The 16,868-nt window shown below is 42.9% G+C and overlaps 2 protein-coding genes across 3 annotated transcripts; both read left to right on the forward strand.

Moving 5' to 3' along the window:
• Positions 1-4,919: 4,919 nt before the first annotated feature.
• Positions 4,920-12,655, forward strand: tmprss5 (transmembrane serine protease 5). 2 transcript variants are annotated; one of them, XM_019874210.1, is made up of 13 exons: positions 4,923-5,055; positions 5,449-5,587; positions 6,194-6,274; positions 7,730-7,843; positions 8,193-8,328; positions 8,545-8,658; positions 8,732-8,775; positions 8,862-9,024; positions 9,160-9,344; positions 10,518-10,616; positions 10,704-10,846; positions 10,941-11,093; positions 11,735-12,655. In XM_019874210.1, exons 1-13 carry the CDS (start codon positions 5,053-5,055, stop codon positions 11,741-11,743), a joined length of 1,383 nt encoding a protein of 460 aa, XP_019729769.1. In that variant the 5' UTR covers positions 4,923-5,052; the 3' UTR covers positions 11,744-12,655. The 2 variants fall into 2 exon arrangements, with proteins under 2 accessions (XP_019729768.1, XP_019729769.1); XM_019874209.1 differs by having other exon boundaries at positions 4,920-5,055; positions 10,518-10,846.
• pih1d2 (PIH1 domain containing 2) lies at positions 12,655-16,681 on the forward strand. The gene is made up of 5 exons (XM_019874211.1): positions 12,655-12,950; positions 14,523-14,643; positions 15,513-15,758; positions 15,868-16,142; positions 16,237-16,681. The coding sequence occupies exons 1-5, from the start codon at positions 12,768-12,770 to the stop codon at positions 16,369-16,371; spliced, it is 960 nt and encodes a 319-aa protein (XP_019729770.1). The 5' UTR covers positions 12,655-12,767; the 3' UTR covers positions 16,372-16,681.
• The last annotated feature ends 187 nt before the right edge of the window (positions 16,682-16,868 follow it).

The following is a 16,868-nucleotide window of genomic DNA, read 5'->3' on the forward strand; positions in this document are numbered from 1 at the left end:
AAACTTTAGTTCTTTTTATTGTCTTAAGACAGGCAGCTGGTGTGACTATGTAACCACTAAGGCACTGAACTCACAGTCAATGTAAGGGCAAAATAAAATGTCAACAATTTCGAAAGAGCTAAAAAAATTCTGGGAGGAATGTACATTTTGAAATTGCGCAAAAATCCAACACCATAGATGCAGTGTCAGTGTTGCGCCTGTGGGCATTTTTCTGTTTTATTTATGTTGTGATGCCAATTAAGAGGATGCCAGCGGCGACAAAAAAAAAAAAAAAAAAAAAAAAAAAGAGGAAACGCGTGATAACCATAGAACCACAAATTTTCGATTAGAAAAAAAATTGCAAAGTACATTTGTTGATTCTGAGTTCCAGTGGGCCCTAACAGACCGTATATTCACCACATACTGCTCTACAACAGCCGACGTTGCAGGCCTTGTCGACAACCACAGTGAGAAGTACAGAAAAATCTTTGGCTGTGATCGAGAAGTTGATCACCTCTGTCACTTCATTCACCTCTATCACCAGTCCAAGGACATGCGCCGGGTGCAGGAGCAGATTGAGTCAGCGCTAACATAATCTCCTCTGTTTAATTAGAGTGAACATGGTGGGCAAAAAAAAAAAAAAACACACGCACACACACACACACACACACACACTATACCCGCCATCTGGTGTGGGAGTGGGCCCACATCGACCGACTTCAGCCATCATTAGACCGATACAAACTCATACATGACAGCAAATTATGCAACCTGCCACGTTCAATACAGACACAGCAGTTTATTATTGAGCTGTGTGTCTCACGCTTCGACTTGTCAACACGGTGCTGTAATGGCATCGTCATATGCCCAAAATGCCAATGCCCGCATTCAGGTAGAGCTCAAACAACTACACAGTGAGATGTTCTCTCCCCAGACAGTAAAGCTAACCAAAAAAAAAAAAAAAACACAAAACAGTCACTATATTGGTCTTTTCTGCTTTCCCTGCAAGGTCACTCACCGCAAAGGGAATGTCCTCAAACATACCACAGGATGGCAGTCTACTCAAAGGATTCACTATAATACTGCCCATCACCACCCTTATTACCTCTGCGCACACAGGTGCAAGGCATCATGGCACTACAGAGAACAACCTCAGCTGCACTTCGGCCAATCTGTCAATTTTAGCACCATATGCAGTAAATGTACACACACATAATAGAAGACATCCACATCCCAAATTAAGCCTGTTTAAAGATGGCCATACATCTTGACATGACTGTAGGGCATCCTTTGACATCATCTTCAAAACATACGGCTGTTATCGATCCAAAGATTTTGACTGTCATAATCAAAGGCGGCGGCTGGTGGCCTCCCATCTCCAAACGTTACGTCAAAGCGAAGACCACATCACTGTGTAACAAATGTAATCCGGAAGACAGGATGGCACACTTAAAATTTTACCGCCTATAGTCGACATTCAATGTTTCATATAAGGAGTGAGCTTTGCTATTACCGGTATATGCTTTAGACTGGCTTATTGCCTGTCCATATGCCAAAGTAATCTATTGGCAATTGATGTTTAAGATTGCTCTTCGTGTTTTGATGACAGGTACGGGGATCCAATTAGTGTTCAGAGTGCTGTTGATTTGTGAGGAATTGCTTGTTGATTTATTGTCTCTTCAACATGGAGTGCCGCATATGCTGCGGCTGATTCCGTCTCATTTCGGAAGCATAGCATGAGATCGGCTTTGGAAAGTTGAGCTCCACTGTGGTGAAACTCACACAAGAACATTTATGCTGGCCAAAACAAAACTTTGCTGGCATTGAAAACAAGAGTACAGAGTACATATTCAAAGAGATTGTCACATTCAATTAATGACTAGCATTTCATTGTTAATTTTCCACATAGTCTATAAAGGAAAACTTATGTATGACGCATTTCTGACATACTGTAAATATAGCAAATTGAAGAGCAAAGACTGATTACTGTGATGCCACTGGAGAGATGATCTTTCCTGAGTTTTCCTTCAGGATAAATAAATTCACTACCAATTTAATGCATTCAACTCTCGAAAAACCTTACTGGCTTAATACATGGGAAATCTAACGATGACACTGGATTGCACCGGACTGGACTGCAGATTGAAGGCCATTTGCCTTTCATTACTTTGATCCTCCAAATGACCATGTTCTTTCTGAAAGTAATTCTCCATCTCATATTCTCCAATACGCTCATGAAAGCTACCCCAAAATCCGTGGAATATTAGTCGAAATTGATGTCTCAAAACCATGAAAATGCAAGGGCTTTGTGATCGTGTGTCATCTCCAGCCAAGTAATTTATTTACTCACAATTTATCTGATAGTATCATGAAAGATAAATACAGTTAAATAAACAAAACTCCACAACCAGCAAGGGATCGTGCACATTTCTGTATGCATTTGTGATCAGGCCGACCTTGAACAGTCACCTCGAATGAAAGGGTAACGGTCAACGCCGTCATAAAATACAACACACGGAACAATCAGCAGCTTCTCAGAGGACTTGAACACCAGCAGTCAAGCATATGTCATCCAAGCAGCCTTTTAAAGCAGCTTTCCTATTTCCTGTTGTGTCAGAACCTGGTGTGGGGGATTAGCGAGCAGGCACCCAGAGACTGTGACTGATGTTCAAAAGTTTGGATACGGAAAAAGGCACCAACAGTAATGGTTTGAGATGAGAGCGCAGCAGATCTCTGCACGCTGAGCAGGGAAAATAGTTCCGTCTGAACGGGGATAGATGTGGCTCCAAACTGGGACCCAGCCAGCCTCCTCTCTGTTGAAGCCTGAATGAGGTACACAAATAAATGGATGGATTCAGCCCACATTGACACATGATGTGCTGGCTGCTGTTGGGAGGATTTACTTGTGAAACTAAATCCCATGATGGGAAGATCACAAGGCCAAATGTCTGGTCCTTCTTGACCCAGATAGTGTTATGTTCACCTCATAAAATTCTCTGTATGCCGTCGTGACATATTTGCTTAAAGTAGAAGTCAACCCCAAAATTTTCTTGATAGTAATGTGTTCTATGTGCCTCCCTTATTCCAAACACTTCATTCTGATGAATATTGCCTCTGTGGGAGACGAGTTACGAAGCAAAATCCACCCATTTTATCCAACTAAGGGGGCGGCCATTTTTGCCAGTTTTTGTCTATTGAAAATGACATCACAGTTGCTCAGGGCTCAGGCAACGACTATTCACAGCTGAGCTTCAGAAAACAGGTGAGTCATGATTGGTTGTTACCATAGCAACTGTGATGTCATTTTCAGTCGACAGAGAGTGGCAAAATGGCCTCCCAGTGAGATGGAAAAAAAAACAATTAGATTTTGCTGCTTAACTCATATTCCACAAACACCATATTAAGGAGAATGCTGTGTTCAGACTCATGGAGGCATATGAAGCATTGCCAAGAAAATATTGGGTTTACTTCCCCTTGAAAAAAAGAAAAAAAAAAGACGATCTACAGTTGTATTGTTTGATGCCCAGAAGGAATTAAATAGGTAGCATTCCTATTAAATATTCAATCAACACTGCTAAACCCAAAGACAAAGTTAGATACAAAATTCTCAGCACTGGATGGACTTTGGCAACAACTGAATCTTTTTTTTTTTTTTTTTTTTAATTCCCATCTTATGTAGGTACTCACTACTGAGGTGGGTGAAAGGCTAATTTTTATATTTGGTGAATCAGCCGATGGGGAGTGAAATGGTCATGATTAATTTATAAATGACTTGACCACACAAACATTAATATTCCAGTTTCAAAACCCTGATCTGTAAAATCGAGGAGAATCTAAAATCCTTCCTTGTACCAAAGCTCGAAAATGTTGAAGCGCCACAGTATCTGAAAGAACTCACTGGGCCTTATCAGCCCACTGGAACACTGCGTTCTCAGAATTCAGGCCTACTTGTGATTCTCTGAGTGTTCAAAGGCAGAATGGGAGGAAGAGCCTTCAGCTATCGGCCACTTCTGTTGTGAAACCATCTTATTTATTCCGCCTGAGGGGGGCAGACAGTCTTTCTGTACATAGGAGAAGACTGTCCAATGTGACAAAGCCCGATTCACGTTGTCCTTGCTTTTCGATGGCACTGGCCTCGACCGACCATACTCACACTGATCCCTAACCACGACTCGCATTGTTTTCTCACCTTACCTCCCCTTCCTGTCTCTCACAACCCACCCGATCAAGATGGTAGCTTTGCAGTCATTGCCCTGGAGCATTCCTCTTCCTAAATTGGTTCTTTCGGTTCCTCTACATTCAACTGACAGCACACCCACCATCTGACGACCGAATGTTCCTTCTGGCGTTGATGCTGGCTACCTGGAAGTCCTGGCTAACCGCAAAAGACCTTCAAATCAATCATTCCTTTATTTCCTACCAAGGTAACACCAAGGACTCTTTAGAAAAGCGAAGACAAACTCTGATCTCTCACTTCCTTCCCAAGTGCCAGAGTACTCATCTGCTAATTATTCTCAACGATCCACTTTTGAAACACTCCGATTTTATGTGAAACAGACCAAGGTTAGATGCTTTTTCAAAGAGCAAAGAGATGGAAAAGAAAGTCTCATCTGTCACCAGGCATATGGAGGAGCACACTTCATTTTGTTCGCCAGTGCTGAGAGACGATGGCTTTGGATCTCAAACGACTGAACACGGACGTGGGAAGAGAGCTTTTCAACAAACTCCACTCATGAACCTTTGCTCATTACCTGCCAACTATCAGATCATTGCAAGTTTTGGGTAAATAGTCCTCATGGCAAAGGTAAAACGTGTTACCCAGCAGGCCAGTGTCGTCTTGGCAACGCGTGCAGCACCTGACAAAGACCAGGTTTCAGTTCGGTCTCAGAGGCCTCATGACCCACCCTTTCATTGGACAAACAACAGCCTCATTCACTGCACCTCTGCTGACCTAATTTTCTCTTTGTGAAGGGAAAATCCACAGTTGCATTCTCTTAAATGGTCCAACACCGGACACCGGGCTGACAGTCGCCTGTAGCTCGGCTGCAGTCTGCAGATGAGCTTGCAAACAAAATGGTAAGAAAAGAGACTCACTGGCACTTTTGCATTGACCTGCATGCATTTATACACGCGGAACGTCGCTTTGTCACATCTAATAGAATTGCATGTATAATTCTCGAAAGCTAAACCGTACATGCTTATTCCAGAGGCCATAGGAACATGTTTTGCGGAGCTTAAGTGATATTTTCACATGGGAGTAGACTATGGTGGGGAATTACTTAGAATGTGTCTTCCCGATAGCTAGCTTGATTGTATTCGAGTAGCTTTATTGCCGCACTGTCAAGAAGAATGGAGAAGCAGGCCGACAACACCGTAACCTGAATGCTACTGAGATTATTAGAAAGAGGAACCAGTTAAAGTTGGTCAAGGCGCAGGTGATGTGTGATGTGCCTTGTATTATTCCGACAGAGTCCTGATGGAGACACATTATCAGTCATTGAGAACCCGGTAGCCATCAATCATCCCTTTCCCGCCGAGAAGGCAGAAGTTGTCGAACAAAGCAGGGGAGAGCGGAACTGCTTGAAAAGATTTCAGAACGCGACGCATGGTAAGTTACCGTCTTAACACCTGGGCACCATTGAACAACCTCAAACAGCTAAAACTTAACCGAGCATGTACTTTCAATTTGAAAAGACACGCTAACTGTCGTTCAGCCCTTGCATCAACACTGAGAGTCAACTGAGAAAGCAGTGAAGATAGCATTGCACCGTTTACAATATTCATGCCTTGAAATATCTGTCTTTGCTTTGACTGGATTGTCAGAGCACTTCAAATATAGCTAAATAAATCCTGTAGATTTATGTCGATCAAAATTGAGCGGCATTTTCACTTGAAAGTTGATCCAGTTTTTAGCGGTGCTTATTAGACTGTGCAGGTGCCCTAACGCAACAATAAAGCATTCATTAAGCGCGGCAAAATGTAAATACTAACACTGCTTAATTACTTCATTTTGTTTGACATGCTTGTTTAACATGTGTATCTAAATTGCTTGTGATGTTAACGAGGTGAACTTTGTGTTTCCAAGAGTGAAAGAGCACAAAGGTTTAGGAAATGCCAGCCGGTGATGGCATGCAAGCGGAGAGAGCGCTTGTAATTTGTGCCTCGTGAGCATGCATATCGATGGCAGCCAAGATGTATCAATTTGTCACTGTAGCTCACAGGCTGGTGAGGCTGCTGGCAGCAGTGTGCGCACTTGGAATCTTGGGAGGATTGGCTGTCGGCGTTTGGTTCCTAGGTGAGCAGTGTGTGTGTGTGTGTGTGTGTGTGTGTGTGTGTGTGTGTGTGTGTGTGTGTGTGTGTGTGAGATAAATAAGCACCACCTTATCTTAATCATGTCTACATTTAGCTCAGCCCAGTACAGCCCACCTGGCCCGGTTTTGTGAGGATAATACAAAAAACAGTCCTAAATTGATCAACGTACACAAGTCTCTTTATTGTGCTCGATTATTGATTGCAATATAATAGTACACAGTGGCAGTTATTGCTGACAAAGAGTCATAGTATTGCTAAATAAATGTGACAATCCATTTTACTTGCAATATTGACACCAATTGTAAAAGCCCCACATTTTTTCCCTTCATGTTCCTGCGGCATATAAATGGCACAAAATGGGCTGGGGGAATTGAAGTCACCTACGCTATGTTTCCGCATTCCGGGGTAGTATCAGAGCTATAACAAAGGCAGGATTACAGTTGACTGGATTCTGTGCGAAAGGCATGGACGTTTAAAGTTGTGGATTTTCAGTTTATGCAATTTTGCAGGATCTCACTATGAAAGTGGCTTTGATGTGAAACGATGCTCTATGGCAGGAGTGGGCAACTGAAATGATGGATGGGGCCCCAATTTCTAATCAGTGCGACTAGTGGGGGTCAAATCGGACCGCACACAGTTCCTAACCACATATATGACAAAAATGCCATTTTAAATACGGACAAAATACATGTAAAGGGTTTTCGTGCATGCAAATTACGATTGAAGGATGGCAAAAAACTGCTGAGCAGCAAACCAACATTAATTGCAATAACTAATTTTGCGCATTGTTTCATAAAAATCAACTCAATCAACATGTTAATATTATTGAGGTACAATGTTAGTCCTGCATGTCTTTCTAAATCTGCAAAAAAAATATTAGGCCTGCTCCAATTGTAATAGTGCTGGATAAGACCTGGTCCAAGCGCAACTCAGCCATGTCTGCCATCTAGTGTTGAATGATGATATTACAACCGAACACCACACAGGAGAACCCTGCTAGTCGCTGGGGAGAAGTACCGCGGCAGACCTGCGAATAGCAAAAATCTGTGAATAATTGAAAAGCATTGGGAGAAAAAAAATTCTACAAACGCCGGTAAACCTCTCATATACATATTCCATGAAATATGAGTTTGCTCCCCTGCAAAAAAAAACAAAAAACAAACAAACAAAGAAAAAGAAATGGAAACAAAATGGATTTACACCCGCAAATTCACGTGGTTGATACGCTGCAAGTATTCGGGGTCCGATGTAGTGGAGGAAACATTTTTAGCATTTTAATCCCCCAACTCATCCCTAAAAAGTCCTGTCATTTTTACATCTAAAACTCTGCATGCTGAATCGGTGCTATTTGTAGGGAGAATTTCACAGACTAAAACTCAAAGATGGCTCTTAAACTGACAGTCTTATTAATTAATTACATCATGTTTTTACCACTCAGTCAAATTTCTCCTGAGGCCGTCTTCCTCTCACAGTGCAGTGGGACTGGGGGACACAAAAGAGACTTCTTTCTGCAATGTGACAGAGGACATTGCCATCGCCGACCCCAGGAAAGGTCTGTGTCCGCTCCCTTTTTTCCACCGCTAATTGGAGGCAAGATTCTACTCCACTGTCACTGACGGAAGAAAGGGATAGTGAAGTTGCTTATTGTTATCCGTTGGCGTCGAAGGCACAGTTCATCTCTGAAGTGAATTTGAGCAGAAAATTACTGTTCAAAAGCAGATTTTTTTTCTTCTTCTTTTTACTCTCGAGACTTGCCCATTGACTGGCATGACTACATTAGCATAGCCTTTTTTTTGGTCTTGGTTTTATTTTGCTTTCGAGTCAGTTCTCACTGGCGGACGGTTAATTAAATGCTGGCCGGGAGCCTGCCTTTGGAGGGATTTTCAATCAATCAGGTTCAGTGTTTTACAGAATCAGCCCAGAGAACTCTCTGCTGGAGATCCAGCTGGGAAGGTTGCCCAACTGGCTACCGGTGTGCTATGAGAGATGGAACTCATCACTGGGAACACTAGTCTGCAGGCAGCTGGGTTATCTGAGGTTTGTCTGGCTCCAGACATTATGCTCGCATCGCACAACTGCACTCAGTCGTGCACAGATTCAGGAATGTACCGTTCAAACCTGAAACTTCCTGAAAACGTCATCATCTTTCCGTTCTTTTTTGATGGAGAACTGGACAATTTAGCCTTCAATTAACCCAAGAAGCCAAAACTGGACAAACTGACTCATGTAATTCATATAATTTTGTAATTACAGATTGACGAAGCACAAAGGCGTGAATCTGACTGATATTGGGCCCAACTACACAGAGGGCTTTCTCCAGATTAGCTCTGAACAACCGGGAACTCTGGAAAACATGTGGCAGTTCAGGTAACGGTGAGCGGACATTTTGGCCCATATTGCGGTTGGTTATTTCAAACATGACCAGTTTGATTTCATTTAGGCGTAGCTGCATCACTGACAAGGTCATCGCCTTGCAATGTTTTGGTGAGGCCATCGCACTATGGAAAATTAGTTTCATGTCGGATATTTTCTCAACTGCTTTGTGTTCCATTTCTTCTTGGCCTTTCAAGAGTGCGGCACACGAGCCAAATTGGCCAGAATAATCGGAGGAGTCGAGGCCACGCTGGGAAGGTGGCCCTGGCAGGTCAGCCTCTACTACAGCAACCGCCACACCTGCGGAGGCTCCATCATCACCAGCCAATGGATCGTCACAGCTGCTCACTGTGTGCACAAGTAAGATCAGGCTGACCTTTGCTGCACTGTCAGTTCAGAGGTTACAACTACTGGAAACAGCTGCGGTGCACACAGTCCAGGCGACAGTGTTCCCTTTCATGCTTGGACTCCTCTTTTGTGTTTTCAAAATGTCAGCTACAGGCTGCCGCAGGTGTCCAGCTGGGCGGTCCACACAGGCGTGGTGACGCGCAGCTTGCCGAAAACGACGGAGCCCACGGGGCACGCGGTGGAGAAGATAGTCTACAACAAGAACTACAACCACGTGAGCCACGACAGCGACATCGCCCTGATGAAACTGCGGACGCCACTCAATTTTTCAGGTCCATCTGGCAACCAGCATTTTTCGCAAAAATTTAAAGGAGAGACCTTTTTTCACCCCTTTAAAACAGGTCAAGGCAGCTAGCTACAGGCTTTCACATGAGCAGAAGTTCCGCACCATTATTTCTGCATGGCAGTGCAACATAACACTGGGGCAGATGCGCATAACGGCTCGCTCACAATGTTGTTGTGACTTTCTGCTTACTCTGTCAGGGGTCGCCACAACAAGTCACTTGCATGATTTGTTTAGCACAATTTGAATGCCGGATGCCCTGTCTGACAAAACCCGTCCATTTCATATTTCCAGCAACAGGCAGAGTAGAGACTGACTTGTTTGCTTTCTCACTTGATGGGTGGGCAGGCATTCCAGAGACCCAAATACGCATGTATAGGCCATTAAAGTCACTTTTCCACATTATGTCTCCTTTAAAGCTTAAACTAATTCAGAAGGAGAAAACTTTCTCCCCACTGTGCAATTAAGGGAGCAACGAGTGGCACAGACAGCTAAGACGAATACATATTGTTTTAATTGTTGAAGTAATAAAACAGTGAAGAGCTTTACTTCTCTCTTTCGGAAATCCATATACTAGAAATCACACACATAGTAGCACACAATGTAAAAAGGACACCAAAATGAGTACAGGTAATTAGTGTTAGGGAGTGTGTCACTGTAAAATAAAGTCAGAAATCCTTTGGCTGTCTGACGTGCATCATTACAATTTTAACCTGAACCCTGTGAAGTAAAAATAACCATCATCAAAAATTGACACACGACAGAAAAGAGTGTTGTTGTCAGATTTGAATGATTTAAAAAGAAAATACAAATTAAGTCTATAAACATGAATTCGGGGTTCGATTTGGCAACAGGTGGATTATTTTTTTTAATCTGCAGTGTCATAGCTATGAATTACGGTGCATGGTAAAAATCTGTGTTGCACAAGCTTTTATACAGTAGATCAGAGAGAGAGAGATCAAAAACTTGATGTGCTCGAGAAAAAGGTAAAGACATAAATAAACGTCAATGCACGTAAGCTTTTATACAGTAGATCAGAGAGAGAGAGAGAGAAAGATCAAAAACTTGATGTGCTACAGAAAAAGGTAAAGACATAAATAAACGTCAATGCACATCTGGGATATAAAGTTGCACTTTCCTACTTTTCCCACTCAAAAACTAGATACAGTTCGCCCTGTGTGCCTGCCTCAGTTTGACTATGACCCTCCTGGAGGTACGCAGTGCTGGATCTCTGGCTGGGGATACACACAACCTGATGGCGGTGAGGAAGGCGTCACACTCAGACAAACATCTGCTACAGGGGCAGCGCATACAGAGGAGCTGTGGTGTCTGTGTGCGTTTCTCTCAGTTCATTCATCGGACACCCTGAAAGAGGCCCCCGTCCCGATCATAAGCACCAACAAATGCAACAGCTCCTGCATGTACAACGGAGAAATCACACCGCGGATGCTCTGTGCCGGATACAGTGAGGGAAAAGTGGACGCGTGTCAGGTGCACGATTCTCACTGTACCTTGTTTGGATGTTTCCAAGGCGGGATGAGTCGGTCATGGATGATGTTTGTATTCAATACTGTGACTGTCGCAGGGGGATAGTGGTGGGCCTTTGGTATGCCAGGATGACAATGTGTGGCGGCTGATGGGTGTCGTCAGCTGGGGGAATGGCTGCGCTGAGCCCAACCATCCGGGAGTCTACACCAAGGTGGCCAAATTCCTTGGGTGGATCTATGAGATCATGGAGGTAAATCTATTTATTCACAATACATGCCAGTTCACATTACAGTGTAGAAAAAGCAGCAGTTTATAGTTGGGCTGATCGATTCAATGATTTGATCAATTAATTTAAATATATTGTCACAATCATAGATTTTTTTTAAATCATTTTTTCAGCAGCTTAAATGTCCAAACTATTTGTGATAGTGCACCGTTATGGGGTCACACCAATTTGTAGGGGTGTCCGAATGTCTTAACAGAAAAAATGTCATGCACTCAAAATTACCCACAAAGCATTTGGAAAACCAGTGAGCATCGATGGTCAGTCAGGTTAATATCACACAATGCATTGCGAGCAGAAAAACAACATGGTGCAAGCGGTAATGTCAAAGCGATGCAGTAACTATACACCATGCAAAAAATGTGTTTTATAGACAATAAAGGAGTATAAAATAAATATTTTGCATTCACAATAAATATTCAGAGATCTTAATGCGCCAGTGCGCCATGACAGATACGGCGGTCACCTGCTATACGACGAGGAGCAAGTAGTTTTCTGGCTGTCCACCAAGCAGAAGAAGGGTCTATGTGCATGTGCGTGTGTGTGTGTATATGACATTCAGACAGAGCCAATTTAAGTGCCTCCATCTTGTTTACTTATCTTTACAGACGCACTGAGGAGGGACCCTGACACAAGAACACCAGCAGTAACAGTGGACATATAAATGTTGCTTATTTAATGTGAACGTCTCATCAGATATGTAAAGGGTGTACACTTGATCAATCAAATGAATTTCATGACATTTAGTTTTCGCTCGGAGCCTTTCCCATCCCTCAAAGTTTTGTTTTGCATTCTTCTTTCTCTGATATATACTTTTCTGATTCCCTTCTTTTGTCCCTACTTTCTTTCTCACTTCTACCTTCCTTCCATTGACATCTTCCTTCCTTCCTAACCTCAATTCCCTCCATGCAACCTTACCCCCCTCCTGTCACTTGAACCTTTTCTGCCTTTCTTCTTTCCTAACTCCTGCCTTTGTTCTTCACCTGTCCTCTAGGCCCACTTTTTATTTTCCTAACTTCATTGCTTCCGTACCTGATTAATACTGCTTTTCGATCCACTTTCTTTGTTCTTCAAATAATCTCTCACAGTTCTCGCCACCTGAAAAAAAAAAGATAACTACTCTTGGCCCACCGTTTATTTCTATCAAGATGTCCTGTTGATTTTTTTTGTACCAAATATGAATTATGTCTAATTCCAGCTTGTGTCAAGTGGAGTTCATTGAGCTGCAGCTCCTCTTGCCCACCGGCGTGGCCTTTGTGCGACTCTGCTAGTTTCCACAGCAACCAACAACACAGGCAGAATCTACAGGAATCGGGTCCACGAGTTAAGATACTTATTAGTAATAAGGCTAGTTAGTGTGTTTTTAATGATATTTAACTAAGAGTCCTGGGCTTGTATTAGGGCGAATTAGCAAACGGGGAGTGTTTGTTTCTTGCTAGCCCATCAACTTAATTTTCGTTTTGCGAACAGGATTAGCTTCCAACTTCAGGAGCTGACGCCGGTTGATGACGTATAGCTTTACAACGATTTTACTAAACGCGTGTGATAATAGAAAATTGGCCTTTTTAGTGAGTTGACAGTGCTCGTTATTTGTTCCGGGAGACGTACGTTTCGTCCAACTGTCACCCTTTGGGTTTGGAAATGTCGTCCGGCGGCGGCCCGGGAAATGTTGTCCAGCAGGTTAACCAGCTGTGGTCCATGTTGGAAGACCTTTGCCAGAACGACCCAGAAGCTTACCGGAGCTTCATGGAGAAACAGCTGAAGTCCGGCATGGATTACAACGCCCCACCTAGGCTTGACTCGTGCATACGCACTGACATGATGGTAAGTTGCCGGAAATTTCTAACCCGCACTGACTCCGCAGGTGTAGCTCATTAGCATAGGCCCGTGATCCTTTTAACAATGACGTCACACGAACAAAAAAAACATCCAAATGGCACCGCTAGTAAATAATTACGGAAAACTGCATCTACAGTACGGCAGTTGGTTTACCTTGTCTACTAAATATTGAGCAAATAAATTATACCAACAAACTGTTTTGGAATACTGTACAGTATTTTATGAAGAATACAAGCAAAACGCTTGATGTCCGTTGTGACGCTTACATTCAACTTATTTTCACCCCTTAACTCGTGAATTTATCTTGTGCAAAAAATAAAACAGTACCCCAAGAAACTTTCAATCATTTTTTTCTGTATCAATGAAATGCATCATGGGATATATTGCTTTTCGGCCGGCGATCGGGTTATTCAATATTTTGCAAGGTGCATTGTGTATTTGTGTAATTAAAATGTTCCCTGCCATCTCTCCCATTTAACATGCATAAGTGACTTTGATGGCTATCCGTGGCAGTGAATGAGTTTTTGAGGACACTATAAGATACAGTATTACTTACACCCTTTGTACATTCAAACAGGACTAATGTGTCCATTCACAATACAGGGCACTACATTGTGGATAGGAAGTGATTATGAATACAGTCCTATATTCAACCTCTTGGTGTTTATAATACAGTAAAAGCATGTGCCCAAAATACATTAAACTGTGCCATGGTCTTTCAGTCTCTATTTCGAGATGTGAGGCCCTATTTTGGTAGGCAGGTGCACATGCGCTCAGTATAAAAATTGGCACATCTTCATTTTCGTGCAGTGGCAAGCCTAGTTTACCATCTCGGGGGAATATAGCAGACCGCACTGCGCCTAACTGGATGTTTCAAGGGTGTTTTTTTTTTTTTATTACACTCCCACAGCACACCTGACGGTTTCTTGACAGAAAGTAGCCTCGAATTTATACCAGCTAAAAGCCGGTTTAACTTTTGTCACAGGTGGTGCAACGTGATTTTGGTGGATTTGATCGATGCAGTGGTAGACAGATTCTGAGCTCCGCGGATGTGTGTGGTGGATGTCCTCGTATTTCATTACAAAATATGACAGCAGCGTGGGAAAATCCCTCTGAATTATTGTAGAAATCAATTCATTCAACAAATTATTTCTATCAACACCATTTGAATATTTTTAAGGCACCTGCGGTACAACTACAGAGGAGGTTGTCATACACAGATGCAGGATCGGTAGTAGAAGGCGGTCAAATTTACATAATTCGCAAGTGGAGATCTTCTTGCACTTCCTTTGAAATTACAGAAAAGTACTTTGTGCACGCAGATCCCCTGCGTCTTCATGCCATGTAAACTGCGCTCCCTGTTCTGGACTGAATTTAAAGGAAATGAGTGGACCCAAGTCCATTGGATTGAAACACTCCCGTCTACCAGCGCCGGAAGAAAACTCCCAACCATGCACACAGTTAAACTGTGATTTGTGTTAGACTTTTGCTGGCCACGAAAATAGTGCTTAAGCTTGTTTTGTTTACAGTTCAGAACTGTCTCTGTGCTCCCACCAGGACCCACATGGAGGCTCGCTGTACATTAACATATGCAGCTGGAAGCGTGTACCAGCATCCCAGGATTCCAATAAGCCAATACCCGTGTATGCTGGAAGCCTGGAAACACACAAAGATGAAGGTGAGAGCTCTACAAATAAAGCTGTGAAGAAGGAATGACCGCTACTCTATGCCTATACCACATACGCACAGCCTTAAAATTGTGGTAAAATAATGCATAAAGGAAACATTTTTCACAAGGAAGGCAATATTAGTTTAGAGTCTAAACTTTAGACGTTATTCTCCATTTGATTATTGTGCCTCTTTAAAGTGTAATGTTTGAAAATGGTAAAATGTTTATATAATAGCATATACAGTCCCCCTTCCTCTTGTAAAGTACGGTCAATTCCTTCGTTTTTGTTATATACTTCAGACATTTGGGTTTGTGATCAAAAGATGATGAGAAAAGTTCAGAAGATGGTATTTTCATTTAGAGGTGTTAAACAATTCAGAACAGAGTGCATTTTTTTGGGGGGGGGGGTCTTTTACAGACATGTTTATAAAAATAAAGTGCAATGTACTATGTTTAAATGTGTTTGTATTGTTTTAAAATGGTGTTTCAAAAATGTGATAAAAACGTGCCTAGGGTGTTTTTGAGAAAAAAATAGTAGATTTTCACTTCTCACAGCAGGTCTGAACCATGCCGAAAATGATTGGTCGGGATTCATGGTATAAGTAATGTGAAGTTTTGCGTTTAAAAAAAATGATGTAACATTGAGAATGTATAAATAATCACAAATAGGAAAAGGTTATGATAACCATACAACTTACTGTGACATAGTGAAAAGCACCATGATTTTTATATTCAATTAGTACATACGGTCAGATATGAAGCTACCTGCAAAAAAATAAAAATAAAGTTTCAAGTGGCAGGAAAAGTGTACATGTTAAACCCTTACACAGACAAGTATAGGTGATGCAACGCCCACCTCCCCCTCTATCACTTTCTAGGTGCTTACACAGTGCTGGACATAGCATTTAACCCAGAGGTGCTCGAGGACTGTAAAAAAGACAAGGCTGGGATGGACCAGGTCTACATGTTAGCTATAAGCTTTGCCCAGCAGCAGCATGGACTCATGTTGTCTCAGCAGTATAATGTCGTTAGCCTTTGCCCCAAAAACGGCCCAGAGGACTTGCGCCGCCGCCTCGGCTTCCAGCAGCAGCAGCGACTGACGACAGACAAACAGTCAAATGCAGGTAGGGTAATAAGTCAGCGCCCTGACAAGCCGCTGCAGGCCTTTTTTGTGTTCAAGCTCATCTTTCACTTCCCACTGTCATCGATAACAACCAAGACACTTATTTACAGCCAGTCAGAGCCCGGACTCTCTCCTGGAGCAGATCAACTCTCTGCGGCTGGCCAAAGACGACACAGGGCCGCCGGTTGAAATCGTTTGTCAGCCCGCCGTTCGCAAAAAGGGCTTGATCGAGGTAATCTCCTCCACCACGTTCGAGCAGCCTGAGAAGCCCGAGTATCGACTCGAGGTGAAGACCCTTGATGAGGGATTTCCATGCAAGCTGGAGCTGACCGTGGAGCTGCCCAAGATTAGCTCCATGTCGGAGTGGCAGCTTAAGATGTCCAAGGTAAGGCCTGATAAATCTCGCAGGAACAGGGACTGCTTCATGGTGAGGCACAACATATTAGAGTATGCCATGAAAATGTTGGTTTCCTGTGCAGGATGATGCCATGTTAGAGGTGGAGGACATCTACTACCTGCTGGTGGACTTCCCAAGTGCTGTAAATGAAAACAGCGCCGTTGCCATCTTTAATAAGCGGAGGCGGAGACTTACGGTGACGGCGGATATTTTATGACATCTCCGGACTGGGGAAAGATTAACGTAAAAGTCAAAATAAAATACTGAAAATGTGCAATTGGTAACGTCTAAGACTGAAGACGCAGGTCATACTACAGATAGGTAGAATTTTTGAAGGAGGGAGGAAAGCAGACAGACAGACAGACAGATTGATTTGGGTACAACACCTCTGATTCCATGGCACATATTGGTATGAGCTAACAGTGCCTGCGATAAGTGACACACCCGATTGCACAAAATTGCAGCGCAGTTCATTTTCACCTTCTAGTACCAAGGAGTATTATGCAAGTAAATTCATTTAGCCTGCACATTGTGATTTATCAGACCTATGCACTCGTTTTTCGGGTGTGCAGTCCCAAGTTTGAAAGGCAACGTTACACAGAATAGGCATATGCAGGAGATCCAATTTCCATGCACTCTGGGTGAATTAAATCCAACAAAACGTTGCATTTATGCAGTGGTAGGCCCCCAAATTACTGGAGCTACAGATTTCTT

This window comes from Hippocampus comes, unplaced genomic scaffold, assembly GCF_001891065.2.
Source record: "Hippocampus comes isolate QL1 unplaced genomic scaffold, H_comes_QL1_v1.1 scaffold125, whole genome shotgun sequence".
NCBI lineage: Eukaryota > Metazoa > Chordata > Actinopteri > Syngnathiformes > Syngnathidae > Hippocampus > Hippocampus comes.